The sequence below is a fragment of the Aquarana catesbeiana genome, linkage group LG01 (assembly GCF_042186555.1).
Source record: "Aquarana catesbeiana isolate 2022-GZ linkage group LG01, ASM4218655v1, whole genome shotgun sequence".
In the NCBI taxonomy this organism is placed as follows: domain Eukaryota; kingdom Metazoa; phylum Chordata; class Amphibia; order Anura; family Ranidae; genus Aquarana; species Aquarana catesbeiana.
The window spans coordinates 596,480,058-596,494,010 of NC_133324.1; the positions used below are offsets into that span (position 1 = coordinate 596,480,058).

Sequence of the window (13,953 nt, forward strand, 5' to 3'; positions counted from 1 at the left end):
CCAGAACTCCCCCGTATGGTCACCGCACATAGGTGTCCAGCTTCTAGCTAGCTTGACTTATTGTTACAATCACTGGGACACCCCACAATAATAGTAAAGGGGTTTCACTTACCCGTCCAGGCGCAGGGCAGCTTAGACACTAAGAGCCCAAACTTCACCCATTATGGCGGGTTTCTGTCACTTGAGGACCTTCAAGGACTGGATACCCTTTTCATGTTTAGGGTTCACTCCATTGGACCTGTACAGCACCCTGCAGGAATGCCTTAGCACTGTGGTGTCCAGGATTCCACTTTGCAGGGTCCAGCGCCCAGAGGCCACATTACAGGCAAAACCTTGCAGGATCTTGAGTCTTCTTTGCAAGGCTCAGGTACCATTTATCTAAGCATATAAAGCCTGTGTTAAATGGATCTGATCGGTCAATCCCTTAATTCATTTAAGAACCGTTTGTGAGACTAGAGACTTAGAGCTCAGACAAACCATGCCCTCCACCTTGCAGACACTGGTAAAAAACTGAAGTGCTTCCTGGGTGGGAGGGGTCATATAGGGGATCACTTCCTGTCTGAAGACCTTTGGTCTACCAGCGTCTATTCACCTGCAGATAGAGTATAACACTAGAGGGAATTAATATTAATTAGCCTGACTCTGTGTCCCATGATGTATGAAAAAGAAAAAAAGATTAGATGAGCACCTAAACGACCACAACATACAAGGGTATATAATGTACTATTAACATAAAAGCACACACATAAGTTGGACTTGTGTCTTTTTTCAACCTCACAAACTATGTAACTATGTCCCAAAGCACTGAATATGAAGGGAGAGAAACACAGCAACAAGCCAACAGGCACCAAATAACGAAACCAGAACAGATTAAAACCTTGTGCAACAGCCTGCAAAACTCGCAGAACAAAGAATCGTCCTTAGCGGCTTGAACTGAAACTTTGTAATAATAACTCAAAGACCAGACAGCAGCTTTACAAACTTGAGCTGCTGAAGTCTGATGACAAAAAAGCCCAGGCAGCACCAACACTCCTGGTAGAATGAGCAGTCACTAAGAACGAAAGAACTTTGCCATACAGACCATAAGCTTGTGAAATAAGCTGATGGATATAAGAAAGGGTAGATTTGGAACCTGCTGACCCCTCCTTGGGCCATCTGGAAGCACAAATAAGGAATCAGCATGAACCATATTTAAAGTATAAAAGTCCTTGTCCCCATTGTCTGAGGCTTGGGACAGAAGGACGGCAACACAATGTGCTGGCTGAGATGCAAAGAAGAAACCACCTTAGGTAAAAAGCACAGTTGAGGCCGTAGAACAACCTTGTCATGATGGAGTACCAGGAATAGTTCCTTACAGTTAACAGTGGGCATTTCCATCTCCCAGCCGAAGCAATGGCAACTAGAAAAAAACCTTCCCTGTTAAAAGGACTAAAGCAATATCCCATGTAGGTTTAAATGGAGATATCTGTAATACAGAAAGAACCAAGTCATTTACACAGTAATCAGTGGCTATTTTATCTCTGATTGCTGTATAAATGTAAAAAAAAGCGTCAAAAGTGTCTGATCTGTGCGCCGCAATGTCGCAGTCCCGATAAAAATCGCAGATCATCGCCATTACTGGTAAAAAAAAAAAAAAAAAAAAAATATAAAAAAAAAAAAAAAAAATGCCATAAAACTATCCTCTATTTTGTAGACGCTATAACTTTTGCGCAAACCAATCAATATACGCTTATTGCGATTTTTTTACCAAAAATATGTAGAAGAATATATAATCGACCTAAACTGATGAAGAAATTTTTTTTTTTTCTCATTAGAGATACCGTATTTATGGGCGTATAACATGCGCCTGCGTATAACACACACCCCAAGTTTAGGTGGGAATTTTAAGGAAAAACACTTACATTTAAATGCCCCATCAATGCAGCCTTATCAGTGTCCATCTGCAGCCTTTCAGTGTCATTTGCAGCCTTTCAGTGTCATCTGCAGCCTTTCAGTGTCATCTGCAGCCTTGCCCAGTGACACTGCAGCCTTGCCCAGTGACACTGCAGCCTTGTAGTTATCACTGCAGTTTTTAAATATGGCGCCGCAGAGAGACACAGAGCCAGTCCTGTGTCTCTCAGCGGCTCTCGGCTGCTTTTGGCTCCTCTCGTAGTCCTGTGGGCGGAGCCGAGCGCTGCCGACATTCATACATAGCCGAGTGTACTCGGCTACGTTTGGCTAGCACTGCTCAGTCACGCCCAGCCCCTGTGTTATGTCCATCTTAGGGCGGGATTGGGCGTGACTGTGAGCGGAGCTAGCCGAACCTAGCCGAGTACACTCTGCTATGTATGAATGTCGGCGGAGCTCACTCCTCCGCTGACAGTCAGCGGGGGATCGGTGGGGAGTACACTCGGCTATGTATGAATGTCGGCGGAGCTCGCTCCTCCGCTGACAGTCAGCGGGGGATCGGTGGGGATCGGCGTATAACACGCACCCACAATTTTATCCTGATTTTAAAAGGGAAAAAAGTGCATGTTATACGCCAATAAATGCGGTATTTAGTATAGCAAAAAGTAAAAAATATTGTTTCAAAATTGACGCTTTTTTTGTTTATATCGCAAAAAATAAAAACCGCAGAGATGATCAAATACCACCAAAAGAAAGCTCTATTTGTGGGAAAAAAAGGACAAAAAAATTTTGTTTGGGTACAATGTCGCACGACCATGCAATTGTCAGTTAAATTGACGCAGTGCCGTATCGCAAAAAATGGCCTGGTCAGGAAGGGGTCAAATTCTTCTGGGGCTGAAGTGGTTAAGGTGCTCCTTCCATTCAAACCTCATCATCATGGGCAAGACCAAAAAACTATCAAAGGACGTCAGGGACAAGATTGTAGACCTGCACTAGGCTGGAATGGGCTACAAGGCCATCAGCAAGAAGCCACGTGAGAAGGCGGCAACTGTTGGAGCGATTTTTCTCAAATGGAAGAAATGCAAAATAACCATCAACCACCCTCGGTCTGGAGTTCCGTGTAAGCTTTGCCTCATGGGGTAAGGATGATCATGAGAAAAGTGAGGGATCAGCCCAGATCTACAGCTAGCTGCCATAACCCCAGTATCCTCTTGTTCGGCCGGCGGTCCAGTTTCCGATAATAGTGGTCTCTGCGGCGGATTCACCGCAAAATCACTCTTCATCGGCGGCGGGAGAGGGGCCCCCCTCCCGCCGTGCTCCGGTGCCCTCTGCCGCTTACCGGAGCCGTTGGCAGCGGCGGAGGTGATCAGATCTTCACCCTTGCTGGGCATGGAAACAAGTGAGGGGAAGATGGCTCCCACCCGTCTCCATAACAATGCAGGGCGGAAGCGACGTCATAACGTCACTTCCGCCAATAGCTCTTAACCACTTGAGCCCCGGACCATTATGCTGCCTAAGGACCAGAGGTCTTTTTCCAATTTGGCACTGCGTCGCTTTAACTGCTAATTGCGCGGTCATGCAATGCTGTACCCAAACGAAATTTGCGTCCTTTTCTTCCCACAAATAGAGCTTTCTTTTGATGGTATTTGATCACCTCTGCGGTTTTTATTTTTTGCGCTATAAACGGAAAAAGACCGAAAATTTTGAAAAAAAATGATATTTTCTACTTTTTGTTATAAAAAAAATCCAATAAACTAAATTTTAGTCATACATTTAGGCCAAAATGTATTCGGCCACATGTCTTTGGTAAAAAAAATGTCAATAAGCGTATATTTATTGGTTTACGCAAAAGTTATAGCGTCTACAAACTAGGGTACATTTTCTGTAATTTACACAGCTTTTAGTTTATGACTGCCTATGTCATTTCTTGAGGTGCTAAAATGGCAGGGCAGTACAAAACCCCCCCAAGTGACCCCATTTTGGAAAGTAGACACCCCAAGGAAATTGCTGAGAGGCATGTTGAACCCATTGAATATTTATTTTTTTTGTCCCAAGTGATTGAATAATGACAAAAAAAAAAAAAAAAAAAAATATTTACAAAAAGTTGTCACTAAATGATATATTGCTCACACAGGCCATGGGCCTATGTGGAATTGCACCCCAAAATACATTCAGCTGCTTCTCCTGAGTATGGGGATACCACATGTGTGGGACTTTTTGGGAGCCTAGCCGCGTACGGGGCCCCGAAAACCAATCACCACCTTCAGGATTTCTAAGGGTGTAAATTTTTGATTTTACTCCTCACTACCTATCACAGTTTCGGAGGCCATGGAATGCCCAGGTGGCACAAAACCCCCCAAAATGACCCCATTTTGGAAAGTAGACACCCCAAGCTATTTGCTGAGAGGCATATTGAGTCCATGGAATATTTTATATTTTGACACAAGTTGTGGGAAAGTGACACTTTTTTTTTTTGCATAAAGTTGTCACTAAATGATATATTGCTCACACAGGCCATGGGCATATGTGGAATTGCACCCCAAAATACATTTAGCTGCTTCTCCTGAGTATGGGGATACCACATGTGTGGGACTTTTTGGGAGCCTAGCCGCGTACGGGACCCCGAAAACCAATCACCGCCTTCAGGATTTCTAAGGGTGAAAATTTTTGATTTCACTCTTCACTGCCTATCACAGTTTCGGAGGCCATGGAATGCCCAGGTGGCACAAACCCCCCCCAAATGACCCCATTTTGGAAAGTAGACACCCCAAGCTATTTGCTGAGAGGCATGGTGAGTATTTTGCAGCTCTCATTTGTTTTTGAAAATGAAGAAAGACAAGAAAAAACATTTTTTTTTTCTTTTTTCAATTTTCAAAACTTTGTGACAAAAAGTGAGGTCTGCAAAATACTCACTATACCTCTCAGCAAATAGCTTGGGGTGTCTACTTTCCAAAATGGGGTCATTTGGGGGGGGTTTGTGCCACCTGGGCTTTCCATGGCCTCCGAAACTGCGATAGGCAGTGAAGAGTGAATTCAAAAATTCACGCCCTTAGAAAGCCTGAAGGCGGTGCTTGGTTTTTGGGGTCCCGTACGCGGCTAGGCTCCCAAAAAGTCTCACACATGTGGTATCCCCGTACTCAGGAGAAGCAGCAGAATGTATTTTGGGGTGTAATTTCACATATTCCCATGGCATGTTTGAGCAATATAACATTTAGTGACAACTTTGTGCAAAAAAAAAAAAAAAAAAAAAAAATGTGTCTCTTTCCCGCAACTTGTGTCGCAATATAAAATATTCCATGGACTCGACATGCCTCTCAGCAAATAGCTTGGGGTGTCTACTTTCCAAAATGGGGTCATTTGGGGGGGTTTTGAACTGTCCTGGCATTTTATGCACAACATTTAGAAGCTTATGTCACACATCACCCACTCTTCTAACCACTTGAAGACAAAGCCCTTTCTGACACTTATTGTTTACATGAAAAAGTTATTTTTTTTTTGCAAAAAAATTACTTTGAACCCCCAAACATTATATATTTTTTTAAAGCAAATGCCCTACAGATTAAAATGGTGGGTGTTTCATTTTTTTTTTTCACACAGTATTTGCGCAGCGATTTTTCAAACGCATTTTTTGGGGAAAAAACACACTTTTTTAAATTTTAATGCACTAAAACACACTATATTGCCCAAATGTTTGATGAAATAAAAAAGATGATCTTAGGCCGAGTACATGGATACCAAACATGACATGCTTTAAAATTGCGCACAAACGTGCAGTGGCAACAAAATAAATACATTTTTAAAAGCCTTTAAAAGCCTTTACAGGTTACCACTTTAGATCTACAGAGGAGGTCTACTGCAAAAATTACTGCCCTCGATCTGACCTTCGCGGTGATACCTCACATGCATGGTGAAATTGCTGTTTACGTTTGACGACAGACCGCCGATTGCGTTCGCCTTAGCGCGAGAGCAGGGGGCGACAGGGGTGCTTTTTTTTTTTTTTTTTTTTTTCTTTATTATTTTTCTGCTTTTTTTATCTTATTTTTAAACTGTTCCTTTCATATTTTTTTTTTTTAATCATTTTTATTGTTATCTCGGGGAATGTAAATATCCCCTATGATAGCAATAGGTAGTGACAGGTACTCTTTTTTGAAAAAATTGGGGTCTATTAGACCCTAGATCTCTCCTCTGCCCTCAAAGCATCTGACCACACCAAGATCGGTGTGATAAAATGCTTCCCCAATTTCCCAATGGCGCTATTTACATCCGGCGAAATCTAAGTCATAAAATGCTCGTAGCTTCCGGTTTCTTAGGCCATAGAGATGTTTGGAGCCACTCTGGTCTCTGATCAGCTCTATGGTCAGCTGGCTGAATCACCGGCTGCATTCTCAGGTTCCCTGTTGAGACAGGAGAGCCAGAGAAAAACACGGAAGACGGTGGGGGGGGGGGGGCATTCCCTCCCACGGCTTGTAAAAGCAGTCTAGAGGCTAATTAGCCGCTAGGATTGCTTTTACATGAAAGCCGACCGCTGGCTGAAAAGAATGATACCAAGATGATACCTAAACCTGCAGGCATCATTCTGGTATAACCATTCAAAGTCGTGAATGGCGTACCTGAAGACAAAAAAATGGTTAACAATAAAGCACAGTAAACGGTAAAGTATAAAAAATTGCATACCTGAAAAAGCAAACATGATAAAACATAATAACAATAAAACATTGCAGAATAGAATACAGTAAAAAAGAGCAGAACAATAGAGAGAGAATAGAGAGAGAGAGAACAATAAAACGACAACAATTTTTTTTTATTTTATATATATATATATTTTTTTTTTACACTTTTTTTGTAACTAACTTTTGTAACTGTAACCGGTTCTAACCGGTTCCAGGTTCGGGTCTCTCAAAATGCGATGGCATCTTGGGAGACCCTGTGAAAGTGTGCCTAGTCTGTGCAATGCTGTACCCTACGCTAATACTCAACTAGTGAATGGTAGCGTTCAAAACATTCACCAATGCAAAGACCAGGATTGTCAGGACAGGAGGGACAATAATAGCGGGTGTCACGCCTATATCCGCGCTTCCTGCAGACACAACATCTTTTTTGGGGGGGTTCGTTGGGTAGGGGTACTCGGGAGGACATAAAGAAAATGCCTCTCATGCAGCCGACTGCATTTGGTTGGGGATGTGAATGGGGGAAGTACGGGTGCTGCAGAAGTGGTGGGTTCCCAATTAGGATTGGCGAATGCAGCAGGAAGGGCACTATGGGCACGACGGGCCTGTGTTTGTCTTCTTGGTGGCAGCGGGACACTACTTGTGCTTGCCACCTCACCAGCTTGAACTGCACTTATAGGACTCGCCACGTCACCAAGTGTTACTGCAGTGCTGGTTTGACTACGACCGGGGTGTACTAGGCCGCTGGTGCTTGCCAGTTCACCAAAACGCTACCAAAAAAACTGTTAGCGATCGCAGGGATCAGGCCTGACTCTGCGAACGCTGCAGTTATGTGTTTAGTGTTTTGTAAGTGTCAGTGATCGATCGATACTGCACTTGGGTGGGCTGGGCTGGGCCGGGCGGAGGGGCAAAACACAGGTGCTAGCAGGTATCTGGGCTGATCCCGCTAACACTGCGTTTTTGGGAACCCTAAACTGCTGGGGACGCTAGTATAGATCTGATCGGATCAGATATTGATCCGTTCAGATACTATACCACTAAGGGAGGTGTATGCTGCGTGCGTGGGTGTTAGCGGTACTGGCGCTAACCTGACGCTGCCTGGGGCTGGTGCTTGCCAGTTCACCAAAACGCTACCAAAAAAACTGTTAGCGATCGCAGGGATCAGGCCTGACTCTGCGAACGCTGCAGTTATGCGTTTAGTGTTTTGTAAGGGACAGTGATCGATCGATACTGCACTTGGGTGGACCGGGCCGGGCGGAGGGGCAAAACGCAGGTGCTAGCACGTATCTGGGCTGATCCCGCTAACACTGCGTTTGTGGGAACCCTAAACTGCTGGGGACGCTAGTATAGATCTGATCGGATCAGATATTGATCCGATCAGATACTATACCACTAAGGGAGGTGTACGGTGCGTGCGTGGGTGTTAGCGCTACTGGCGCTAACCTGACGCTGCCTGGTGCTTGCTTGCCAGTTCACCAAAATGCTACCAAAAAAACTGTTAGCGATCGCAGGGATCAGGCCTGACTCTGCGAACGCTGCAGTTATGCGTTTAGTGTTTTGTAAGTGACAGCGATCGATCGATACTGCACTTGGGTGGGCCGGGCGGAGGGGCAAAACGCAGGTGCTAGCGGGTATCTGGGCTGATCCCGCTAACACTGTGTTTTTGGGAACCCTAAACTGCTGGGGACGCTAGTATAGATCTGATCGGATCAGATATTGATCCGATCAGATACTATACCACTAAGGGAGGCGTATGCTGCGTGCGTGGGTGTTAGCGGTACTGGCGCTAATCTGACGCTGCCTGGGGCGACGCATATCACCGCCGGGCGATCAGGGGGCTAAACCTTTATTCGGTAATAAACGGCGGGTGCCCTGACACTATAAAAAATAAACGAACTAACCAGCGTCACCCGTAACGTTTATACGGTGATCAGTGGTGAAAGGGTTAACTAGGGGGCAATCAAGGGGTTAAAACATTTATTAGATAGTATATGGGGGTCCCTGACACTATAAAACGCTGACGGCGAACCTAAATATTTACGTCCCTAACTAGCGTCACCAGTGACACTAATACAGCGATCAGAAAAATGATCGCTTAGCAACACTGGTGACAGGGGGTGATCAAGGGGTTAAAACTTTATTAGGGGGGTACCCTAGACCTAAAGGGGGGTAATACTAACTGTCCCAACACTGTAACTGTCACAAACTGACACTATGCAGTAATCAGAAAAAAAAAAAAAAAAAAAAAAAAAACCTGCTGGTGTCAGTTTGTGACGGGGGGGGGGGTGATTGGGGGGGGATCGGGGGGCGATCGGGGGGGGGATCGGGGTGTTTTGTATGCCTGGCATGTTCTACTGTGTGTGTAGTGTGTTGTGCACTTACATTGATGTCTTCTCCCCTCGGCGCTGGAACGGAATACCGAGCCGAGGGGAGATGACATCATTTCCTTTGCTGCTGTTTAGCATACAGCAGCAAAGGAATGTTCCCATTGGCCGGCGGCGATCGCGAGGGGGGGGCCACGAACGGATGGCCTCCCCCTCATCTCGGATCGCCGGGGAACAGAACGGGACCGCCTCGGGCGGCGGGGGGGGGGTCCGATCGGACCCCCCACCCGCGGAAGGCAAATCACGTACATGTACGTGATTTTGCCTGCCCGTGCCGCTTTGCCGACGTAAATCGGCGTTAGGCGGTCCTTAAGTGGTTAAAAGGCCATATTTTTTTTTTTTTTTTTATTGCATTTAAGTGTAAATATGTAAGTCTTTTTGACCCCAGATCTCATATTTAAGAGGTCCTGTCATGCTTTTTTTCTATTACAAGAGATTTTTACATTCCTTGTAATAGGAATAAAAGTGACACAATTTTTTTTCTTTTTTTTTTAAGTGTAAAAATAAAAGGTAAATAAATAAAAAAAAAAAAAGTTAAAACGCGCCCCGTCCCGCCGAGCTCGCGTGCAGAAGCGAACACATACGTGAGTAGCGCCCGCATATTGCCGCGACCGGTAGAGCGAAAGCAATAATTCTAGCACCAAACCTCCTCTGTAACTTAAAACATGCAATCTGTAGATTTTTTTAAACGTCGCCTATGGAGATTTTTAAGGGTAAAAGTTTGTTGCCATTCCACGAGCGGGCGCAATTTCGAAGCGTGACATATTGGGTATCAATTTACTCGGCGTAACATTATCTTTCACAATATGAAAAAAAAAAAAATGGGCTAACTTTAATGTTGTCTTCTTTTTTAATTCAAAAAGTTTATTTTTTCCAAAAAAAAATGTGCGCTTGTAAGACTGCTGCGTAAATACGGTGTGACAGAAAGTATTTCACCGTTTTATTCTCTAGGGTGTTAGAAAAAAAATGTAAATGTTTGGGGGTTCTAAGTAATTTTCTAGCAAAGAGGCTCGGTCCTTAAGTGGTTAAAAAACACCTTTGATAAAAATGATAGACCCTTCATTTCTTTGTAAGTGGGCAAACAAATCTGCAGGGGATCAAATAAATTTTTCCCTACTGTATAAACACTAGATTGTCAAAAGTATTGGGATGCCTGCCTTTACACGCACATGAACTTTAATGGCATCCCAGTCTTGGTCCGTAGGGTTCAATATTGAGTTGGCCCACCCTTTGCCGCTATAACAGATTCAACTCTTTGGGAAGGCTGTCCACAAGGTTTAGGAGCGTGTCTATGAGAATGTTTGACCATTCTTCCAGAAACGCATTTGTGAGGTCAGGCACTGATGTTGGACGAGAAGGACTGGCTCGCAGTCTCTGCTCCAATTCATCCCAAAGGTGTTCTATTGGGTTGAGGGCAGAACTCTGTGCAGGCCAGTCAAGTTCCTCCACCTCAAACTCACTCATCCATGTCTTTAGAGACCTTGCTTTGTGCACTGGTGCGCAGTCCTTCAACAGGAAGGGGCCATCCCCAAACTGTTCCCACAAATTTGGGAGTATGAAATTGTCCAAAATGTCTTGGTATGCTGATGCCTTAAAAGTCCCCGTCACTGGAACTAAGGGGCCAAGCCCAACCCCTGAAAAACAACCCTGCGCCATAATCCCCCCCTCCACCAAATGATTTGGACCAGTGCACATAGCAAGGTCCATATAGACATGGATGAGTGAGTTTTTGGTGGAGGAACTTGACTGGCCTTCTCATCCAAAATCAGTACCTGACCTCACAAATGCGCTTCTGGAAGAATGGTCAGACATTCTCATAGAATGTGGACAGCTTTCCCAGAAGAGTTAAAGCTGTTATAGCTGCAGTGGGTGAGCCAATTCAATATTGAACCCTACGGACTAAGATTGGGATGCCATTAAAGTTCATGTGCGTGTAAAGGCAGACATCCCAATACTTTTGACGATAGATAGATAGATAGATAGATAGATAGATAGATAGATAGATAGATAGATAGATAGATAGATAGATAGATAGATAGATAGATAGATAGATAGATAGATAGAGTTTTTTTTTTCCTTGTAGTAAATTAATTAGACAACAATTATCTTATTATGCCATAACAAGGGTCATCAACAATATTGATAAACTGAAATACTCACGCCTTCACATCTTGCATGACGTTTTTGGACTGCGCAGATCCAAGAAAACAAGCAGGGATGTTTGACATTCTAACATTAAAGAGAAATACAATAAAATAAGTGTGCGTAAGAGGAATATGTTAAACTTTAAAGATGAACTTTTGCCAAAACTATATCTCTTATGTTTTAGATAGAGTCAGAAAGTGCTTTTATTGACAGCTGTAATCCTGCTTTCGGGACTTTGCATTACTTCCAGTGTAGTGCACAAGAAATAGAAGTGCAGGAAAAGCAAAAGAAAATACGCTGCGCTAAAGTGTGCTATAATATACCAAATAATAAATCAGACCCCTGATGAAGACACATGATCCCTGTGTCGAACACGCGTAGGGGAGGGGCCAGGACGGAGCGAGAGATTGTGGATCTGCCATAGATGAGACGCATACCATATTCCTTTACCGGTTCATTGATTGTACGCTTTGAATAGAGCGGTGCAATGACTCACCTTAAGATTGTGAGTACCCCATTTGGGGAGAGTGTATTTTTACTGATTTAATACATCTTTAAAATGATATCACACCATTGAGTGCTTTCTCTTATATATCTCTACATACCACATGGGAACCTGAGTCACACGCCCTGAGGTAAGCATATTACCTGGGGGGCACTGGATTGCACCATAGCATGGTTTGCAGCACAAAGAAAACTATGAGCATGTTGGAAAATAACATCATTGGACACTAAAGCACTTTTTTTTACATCGATTTACATTATTATTGTTATTATATATTGTTTTATTGAGGACTGCTTTTTTCACGTGTATTGTGCGGTACTTAGCAGTTTTGGAATTATTTAATCTATAATATTTGTATTGTTTCACTTTAGCATGCTTGTTTGAATTGATTATGTATTTTGCACCTTAGTGTATGGTTGAAATGATCGTGTACACTGTACCTTAGTGTGCTTATATGCATTTTATTTTTGATTTATGTTTTAATATTTAGTAGTTTATTTAATATTATCATCACAATAATAATATTTATTATTCAATATTTTTATGCTTCACCCAGTGGGGGTATCCATTATATAGTTATATTTATATCCATGGACACACACATATTTTGATTTATTATTTAGTGTATTATAGCACACTTTAGCGCAGCGTATTTTCCTTTGCTTTTTCTATTTTGCACGATATATGAGACGTGTTCAACGTGTGCAGCTGAGTAATGATATTATCTAAGCATAAGGTACATTGTGGCTCGCAGGATTTTTTCCTATTCAGAAGTGCAGGAAAGTTTCTCCAATAAAAACATTCTACTCTTCATCCAAAACTGAACAAAAAGGTGCATTAACCACTTCCCGACTGGTGCACGCTGATGTACGTTGGCAGAATGGCATGGCTGGGCAAATGGACGTACAGGTACGTCCATTTGAATTCCCCACCGTGCCATTGCGTGCGCGCCGCGGGCACGGCGCGCCGGCCGGGAGCTCCGTGAGTCGGGTCGCGGGTCCCGCGGACTCGATCGCCGCGGGGATACCCGCGATCACCTCACGGAGAGGACGAATGGGGAGATGCTGATGTAAACAGCATCTCCCCGTTCTGCCTAGTGACAAAGTGTCACTGATCACAGCTCCCTGTCATCGGGAGCAGTCACAATAAATATCGCTAAACACCGCCATTACTAGTAAAAAAAAATCATTAATAAAAATGCCATAAAACTATCCCCTATTTTGTAAACGCTATAACTTTTGCGCAAACCAATCAATAAACGCTTATTGCGATTTTTTTTTACCAAAAATATGTAGAAGAATACGATCGGCCTAAACTAAGGAAAAAAAATGTTTTTTTTTATATATTTTTGGGGGATATTTATTATAGCAAAATGTAAAAAAATAATGTGTTTTTTTCAAAATTGTTGCTCTTATTTTGTTTATAGCGCAAAAAATAAAAAATCGCAGAGGTGATCAAATACCACCAAAAGAAAGCTCTATTTGTGGGAAAAAAAGGACGTCAATTTTGTTTGAGAGCCACGTCACACGACCGCGCAATTGTCAGTTAAAGCGACGCAGTGCCGAATCGCAAAAAGTGCTCTGGTCGGGAAGGGGGTAAAATCTTCCGGGGCTGAAGCGGTTAACCATTAAAACATTTCAGAATATGTGGATATCTTATATTTCAGACTGTCGGACAAGCTAAAAAATACATAAAATAGATCCACAAATTTGAAACCGATAAACTTCACAGTGCAGAAAGATAAAATGTAAACAAACATTTTCCTCCCCAAAAATAAATAAATAAATAAATAAAGCAGCAGTAATGGAAACGGGAGACCTCCTCAGGGGCATTTATATATCTGTAAACATTTTTTCAATACTCTGGGGTCACTAAAACATTGGGTCCTCTGCTATGCAAATACAAACTTAGCTTTCCAAAGTTAGTGGTTAGTCTCGCCCTCCCTTTTCCACAAATAGCTGCTGAGTACCAAGCCTACCAATTATCCTTAAAGGTCAAAAGCTAGGCCTGGGTAAGTGGGTAGTGAAAGTGAAGTAGGATAGACATGAATGTGAGGCAGTATTCTCCAAGCATTCTGATTTTATGGGAAAACAGGATGCTCAAAAAAAAAAAAAAAAAAAGGCATTCGCACTTAGGCCGGCCATAGACGGCTCTAATCGTGTATGGGCAGTCTAAGGCTGGGTTCACACTGATGTGAATTGGATGCAAAGCTGTGTGACCAGCGCTCGATGGAGCCGGTTCACACAGCTCTGGAGCGGCCGCGGAGCGCATTGCAGTGGGTCCTTTGGCTCCGTTTAAGGTCCGTATTCAGGCAAAAATTCTGACCTGATTCGTCCCTGAAATGGAGAACAGGGACACACTGGAC

At 43.3% G+C, this 13,953-nt stretch overlaps 1 protein-coding gene across 1 annotated transcript in view; it reads right to left on the reverse strand.

Moving 5' to 3' along the window:
• Window positions 1-13,953, reverse strand: part of WRN (WRN RecQ like helicase) — a 248,909-nt gene that overhangs the window by 151,698 nt on the left and 83,258 nt on the right. Inside the window, exon 15 of the mRNA XM_073598473.1 lies at window positions 11,099-11,167. Coding sequence (XP_073454574.1) covers window positions 11,099-11,167 — 69 coding nt within the window. The remainder of the gene's footprint in view (window positions 1-11,098; window positions 11,168-13,953) is intronic.